General features: G+C 39.6%; 1 protein-coding gene across 2 annotated transcripts in view; it reads left to right on the forward strand.

Annotated features, from left to right (window-relative positions):
- The window catches only part of Selenop (selenoprotein P), a 9,733-nt gene extending 2,331 nt beyond the window's left edge, over window positions 1-7,402 (forward strand). Inside the window, exons 2-5 of one of the 2 annotated variants that reach the window (XM_029544089.1) lie at window positions 1,554-1,769; window positions 2,437-2,649; window positions 4,015-4,132; window positions 5,977-7,402. In XM_029544089.1, coding sequence (XP_029399949.1) covers window positions 1,567-1,769; window positions 2,437-2,649; window positions 4,015-4,132; window positions 5,977-6,606 — 1,164 coding nt within the window. In that variant the 5' untranslated portion in view covers window positions 1,554-1,566 and the 3' untranslated portion in view covers window positions 6,607-7,402. The remainder of the gene's footprint in view (window positions 1-1,553; window positions 1,770-2,436; window positions 2,650-4,014; window positions 4,133-5,976) is intronic. The other variant, XM_029544090.1, reaches the window with a different exon arrangement.

Consider the following 7,402-nt stretch of genomic DNA (forward strand, 5'->3'; position numbering starts at 1 on the left):
TCTGCCTCTGCCTCTGCCTCTGCCTCTGCCTCTGCCTCTGCCTCTGCCTCTGCCTCTGCCTCTGCCTCTGCCTCTGCCTCTGCCTCCTGAATACTGGGATTAAAAGCATGAGCCACTATACCCAGCTCCCTCACCTTTCTTCAGTGAGGCCCTTGTCTTTCCTTGGTGAGAACTTTCTCACTGTATAGCTGAGGATGGCCTCTAACTGGAGATTCGAGCCTCAGCTCTCAGATGCTGGGTTACAGGTGTGCTGCTGTGTGTGGCCAGCTAACTTTGTATTCAGAAGCACTTCGCCACCAAGAGACCTGTTCTCACTCTGTCTTCCAGAGAGGTCTGGAACTCACCCTGTTGCCATGCTATTCTTAAACTCAGAGTTTCTTGTGTCAGCTTTGCAGGCATGAGCCACCACACCTGACTTCTTGCATTCTCCCTCCTCGTCCTCGTCCTCGTCCTCGTCCTCTTCCTCTTCCTCTTCCTCCTCCTCTTCCTCCTAATTCTTCTTCATAATTTTTGCACATTTTTCATGTCTCTAAATTTATCTATAAAAATTCTGAGAGAGGTGGCCAAGTTTGGGGGTTATTTCTCATCATGTATTTAATATTTTAACTTTTCTGTGAGACAGGGAATCTTTTTATCTGAGAATGTTATCTGGTCTCAGGAGCTTCATGAAGGCAGTAGTAGCAACAACCACCTTTTAGGTTTGCAGGCTACTGTAGAGTCTTAGTTGGGGCAAGAACAATGACTTGTAATATTGCTTCTTGGCTAGGATTTTCCTCTCCTGGACACACTTATCATGAGTATGGTGGCAATATCAAAGCAGGTAGTCTTATACCTGAAGAGATTCAAATCTACATTATCCTGTTACTACATATAGAGGACTAACAAGCCAAAAATATCGAATGTACCCAAGATGTTTAAAAATGTGTAAGGCTTGAACTCGAAACCATGGTTTACTGTCTACCTTTTGCCTGGCATTTTACAGGAAGATTTCATGCAAGAAGAGCTAAGGGCCACCATGAGCCACAGCCACCATGTTGGTCTCCACCACCATGTCCTCCCTTCTCTTTCTGGGCTGATTTTTTTTTCTTCAGTTTTGTGCAGAGTTCACAACTAACATATCCTAGATTGACAGAGGACAGAAAGAAGCCGTCAGGGCTCAGTGCATCTCAAATGTGTCAGAATGTGTTTGCAGAATGTTCTGTGAATATGTATGACAGTTGGAAGGTGTTTTTGAATATGTGTCTTCTCCCAGACAGGTGCCTGGCTGTCTCATCAGGCACATTTCCATATGTGTGCTGCTCATGGAAATACTATATCATGCTGCGGGTAGCTAGCTACCTATGATCATTCCTCTGCCTTTTTGCTGGCACTTTCCCCTTTACAGGGACATTTAATGGAAGGAGGCTTGTGACAGTGGTGTAATGAGCCTAACAAAATGGAAATAGAATCCATAAGCTAAGTTATAATAAGTAGCATTATACCTGCTGTGTTTAAAGAAATCCATAGCAATGACTGTGAAGTTATCCATGAAGACTACATCTCTTGTTTTATAGGACAACCCCAGCAATGTGGAGGAGCCTAGGGCTTGCCCTGGCTCTCTGTCTCCTCCCCTATGGAGGAACAGAGAGCCGAGGCCAAAGCTCTGCTTGTTCCAAAGCTCCGGAGTGGTACATAGGAGATCAAAATCCAATGCTAGCCTCTGAGGGCAAAGTGACAGTGGTTGCTCTTCTTCAAGCCAGCTGATACTTGTGCCTGCTGCAGGCATCCAGGTAAGCGATCTTTTAAGGCTCGGGATATTCTTAGGGAGAGGTTATTAACTACAAATGTATGCATATAAAAGGCAATACAAATAGGACTAATGTAATCGTTAAATTACACTTTAGAAGACAAGTATGTTTGTATAGCACACATCTGATGACAAGATGAGGGCATCTTTTATATGTATACACACACACACACACACACCACACCACACCACACCATGGATATCTAGTACTACCAAAATGTTTACTGTCGCATTCTTGGGCTTTGGACATGGTTTCCTCTTAGTGGAGCAGATACTTTAAGAGCAGAGAAAGGCTGCCATCACACACACTGAATGCTAAAATGCTAATAGAAGGTCTTGCGTCATGTAACAACCGTAAGCAAAAAACACTGGTTGACTCATCCACCAACTACTAGTGGCATAACATTCTGTATAATATGCAAAGTGAATCTAAGCTTATCTAATTTGAAGCTCATGTTCATGCAAACATTTAGCATTAAATGTTTCAAGTTATAAACAACTGTAAAAGTAAAAGTAAAGTTGCCTTATAACAAACACAGAGTAAAGTTAACACCAGTTAAAAATAATAAGAGCTTCACAGAAAGCAAAGAGAATGTAGATGGCAGAACAGATAAGCTAAACGTCATTCATTTCATGTGTTTCTCCCCTAGATTGGAAGACCTGCGAATAAAACTAGAGAGCCAAGGATATTTTAACATCTCTTATGTTGTTGTTAACCATCAAGGATCTCCTTCCCAATTAAAACACGAACATCTTAAAAAGCAGGTGTCAGAACACATTGCAGTTTACAGACAAGAAGAAGATGGCACAGATGTCTGGACTCTCCTAAATGGAAACAAAGATGACTTCCTCATATATGACAGGTGAGCTGTCCTCCGGGCCCATCCTATGAACTGTCACTGCACACAGTGGTCTTCTTCACTGAATGCCACAGTTCACCTTTCATCTCATGGGACTCCTTACTGTTGGGGACACTTTCAGTTTCCACCCTATGACAGACACTGCCCTGCTATTTCTCTCCACAGCTTTCTGTTGCCTCCTCTCCCCCTTCCTCGCTTCCTCCTTCTCATTCTTCCTTCTACATTCCTCCTGTTAACAAGCTTGTATTATTCAGGGCGATTCGGTTTTCCTTCTCTTCACACTGAACATTCTGCAAAATCCAGTCTTGGGTGATGGCCTTGCTCCCATCTGCCCTTCAGAAAACTGTGACAGACAGGTGTTAAGGAATTATAGTCACTCACCAGCTTCTAAGTCTTACATTTATGGTTAAATAAAATATTCACAGTTTTAGAGAACTTCAATGCATATATTGTCTTCTATAAAATATTCTTAGTTGATGCTTGCTTTCTTCTGCCCCGCATGGGCTGAATGTTTTCTTCACCTCACAGTAAATATCATTTTAGCATTACATTTTATTCTTTCAGGCTTCTAAACTAATCTAATCAGTGGCAAAGTACAACATTTTGCCACTCATATAAAGATGCATATTTTGGGTACAATATCTGTAAAAATGGACATTTCAACTTTACCATTTTTTTGAGAATGTCAAATTATAATTCTAGCTATTTTATTTTACTGGAGGCTTTATGATGTCAGGTATGTGTCTTTGAACAAGTGAGCTAGTGAGCATAGAACATCCATGTGCCAGTACTTGTGACATTCAGTAGACAGGAGAACCATGAGTTTCAGGCTAGCTTAGATGCCACAGTGAGTTCAAGGTTAAGCTGAGTTATATTATGAGGGTCTACCTTAAAAAAAATTGAGGGCTGGGGATGTAGCTCACTGACAGAGTACTTATTTAGCATATGTAAGGTCTGGGTTTGATTCCTACACTACAAAACTAATAAATAAATAAGAGTCTGCCCCAAACTTGGATATTGTTTTTGTTGTGCTATGATTTCTGTGCCTGTAAAATGTGTCTTGCCTAAGCAGTTATGAAAAGCTCCCGTGATTATCTTTGGCAGAATATAAAATTAAAATTAAATATATATTTGAGTCAGTTTTTTTTATTATTTAGTGACACGTATAATTCAAAATACAAAGATTAGACTCAGTGTATTATTGCTCTAATCTGGTCTGGTATACATCCTGGAAACTCAATTGTAGACTCCATTCAAGGAAATCTATTAAAGGCGTGGAAGGGTCTTGGCCCCTAACACCTAACACAATGTAGCTCTAGTAGGGTCAGAGTACAGAAACTACAGTAGAACCTTGTGTTTGCCTTTTAGATGTGGCCGTCTTGTGTATCACCTTGGTTTGCCTTACTCCTTCCTCACATTCCCATATGTTGAAGAAGCCATTAAGATCGCTTACTGTGAGGAGAGGTGCGGAAACTGCAGTCTCACGGTAGGCATTTTTCTCAATTGCTTTTACTGGGGGATAGGAAGAAAACCCTAAAAACATCTATCTAAATAAGTGGTTTGCCATCTATTATAAAAGGAAAAATTCTAATTCATGATTTGTATTAGGTAACACACCTTAAAACATATTTTCAAGATTCATATTGATGCTTTTATCTAGAAAGCCTTTTAAAACAAACAAACCATGACTGGAGAGATGGCTCAGTGGTTAAGAATATTTGCTGTGTTTGCAGAGTAGCCCCGTTCAGTCTCCAGCACCCACACAGCAGCTTAGAGCCATTGTAATTCCAGTTCCAGGGAATCCAGTGCCCTCTTCTGGCCTGAGGGTACCAGGCACAAATGCAGTGCACTCCATACGTGGAGACAAGGCACTCATACACATGAAGTAAAAATAAATAAACATCTAAAGATAATAAAAAAAACTGACGTATATCACTATGTAAGTTACTAATGAATGCTGTTGCATAAGGATAAGTGCTCGAAGTATTTAAACATTTAAAATATTCTAACTGTGGTAACCTGGGCATGTTCAGAGAAAAGCTCACCTGTGATGTTACTGGTCAGGGAACTAAAACTAGATACCTATTTAACTTGTCAAGGATTTAGGACAACCAGCTTTGCTAAAGAGCTATCCTCTTTTCCTCTCTGTTAGTTGAAGTATTGCACTCCTCTGAAAAAGAAATGTATACTACTAATTACTTGATATCTCCTAATAACCATGGAAACATTTATTTCTTGTTATGAGAAAGAAGTACATTTAAATATTTCTATAAAAATTTAATTTTTATTGACTAAAATTTTCTTCCACACTTAAAAGAAAATAATTTTAAACAATGTTTCCTAAATTGGCCAGAGTGTTAAAATTTAAATTCAGGTTTAAGAAATATTCTGAAAGTATATAGTAATTGACTAATTTTGTTGGCAGGTCACATTAATCATACCACTTTGACATTTTAATATTTATAAAATTCTGAATGTTAGTTTCAGATTTTAAGGATGAGGAGACTGGGTTGCAAATAAAGCCCTTAAATTTGAACCAACACTAAATAATTAGTGCCATCAAGATTTAATTTTCCATATTTTGGGATTACTTCTGGTTTTGCATTTGTGGAAATGCCTGCTATAAATATGTCCAGCCATATTGAAAAAAAGTCAGAGAGATTTCCTATAATAGGCTTAAAACTTATGAACTATTTGCTAAGGAGAATAACACAGCATAGGATCTGATATCTACATCAAATCACCTGTTTTGCTGTCCCCCAGATGCCATCAATTATATGATACCTTATGTGTTCAACCAAGAGAGAAAAAAGCTGCTGTCAATTAAAGTAGGCTAGGATGCCTTTTTTTACCCAACAGAACTGTGAAAACACTACCAAAGCTTTGATGAAATTAAAAACATTTTCTCATGATGCAGAATGAAAAGTTGCCCGTCTTTCCTGACATCTTTGGGTTGTCAGAGAGAAGCTATGTAACTTTAGAAAACAGGATTTGATCAGATGGCAGGCTTGCAAAGTGACTTGTAGCAGAACTGATGTTAAGATTCTGAAATATTTGCCTGACTTCCTTCATTAGGATGCAAGCTTTTTCAGCCATTTTATTAAGTTTCGATTTTACAGAGAGGAATCTAGTAGTTTGGCTTCTTTAAACCTGTTATAAAAATTGTACACATTGAGACTAGGATCAGGCTCTTTTTCGTTGATCTACTAGCCAAGTGTATCCCAGTTCACTTGTTGGAAAAAATGTATGTTGGCCCTACACGTAATTTTTTCATTCATTCATGATAATTCTATAAGCATGTTAACAAGTAGGTTTATAAATTTTTTCCAGAGCCTTGAAGATGAAGACTTCTGTAAAAATGTGTCCTCAACTACTGCAAATAAAACCGCGGAGCCCTCAGAGGCTCATAGCCACCACAAACATCACGACAAACACGGGCACGAGCATCTTGGGAGCAGTAAGCCTTCAGAGAATCAGCAACCAGAGAATCAGCAACCAGGGGCATTAGATGTTGAGACTATGCTGCCTCCTTCTGGCTTGCACCACCACCATAGGCACAAGGGCCAGCACAGGCAGGGCCACTTAGAGAGCTGAGACACAGCAGCAAGTGAAGGCTTACACCTTTCACTTGCCCAGAGGAAGCTTTGACGAAGGGGGTGCATCAACCAGCTCCTGTGTAAGTTGTCTAAGGAGCCCGAGGCAGCTTCCAGCAGCTGCTGCTGCCACTGCCGCCACCTCATATTTGAGAAGTCAGGGTCTGCAATCACTTGACAGTGTGCCGAAAACCTGCCATCCTTATGTAGCTGACAGGGGCTTTTCGCGGAGGAGAAAGTCATTGAGTCCTGTCAGTGTAGGTCACCTCCAGCTGCCTGACACAATCAGCCCATACACCACATAGAAGCCAACCCCAACTGAAGCTGAGATAATCAGACCAGGAAGTGAAAATGACATTTGAACTAAATATTTAAAACAAGGCGTACTCTCCCTAACTCGGTCTAAAGGCACAATTTCATTTTGAGAATGTTTACAGCCCATTTAATTAATCAGTGAACTAAAAGTCGTAGAAATTGGATTTGTGCAAATGTAGAGAAATCTACCATATTGGCTTCCAAAATTTAAAAATTTTGTGCCACAAAACATTTCATCCAAATCAGATTTGTACAACAGGGCAACTGAAACGTGACTGCAGCCATTGGTTAATATGTCTTTCTTTTCTCTTTTTCCAGTGTTCTAGTTACATTGATGAGAACAGAAACATAAACTATGACCTAGGGGTTTCTGTTGGATAGCTCGTAATTAAGAACGGAGAAAGAACAACAAAGACATATTTTCCAGTTTTTTTCTTTACTTAAACTCTCAAAACAACAGAAACTTTGTCTTTCTACTCTTACATTTTAAACCGATGAAATCTTTAACAGATTACACTTTAACTATCTACGCATCATTTTCTCTCTCAGAGTCCTAGCTTGAGTTGCACTGCATGCATCTGTGCATCTTGTTCTCTTCATCTAATGCTGTACTGCTCTGCTGAGCTGTGAGGGACTATCTTGAAAGATGTAATGGAAGGAAAGTGTGGTGTTAATCTGCGTACTGCTTAAGCCAGTATTTCCATAACCAATGATGGTTTCATAGAGAAACTAAGTCCTATGAACCTGAACTCTTTTTATGGCTAATACAATTAAGCAAGAATGGAGTACAGAATTAAGTGACTACAGTACAGATTTATCAAAATAAATGCAATTTACAAAGCTTTCAA

The sequence above is a fragment of the Mus pahari genome, chromosome 11 (genome assembly GCF_900095145.1).
Source record: "Mus pahari chromosome 11, PAHARI_EIJ_v1.1, whole genome shotgun sequence".
In the NCBI taxonomy this organism is placed as follows: Eukaryota; Metazoa; Chordata; class Mammalia; order Rodentia; family Muridae; genus Mus; species Mus pahari.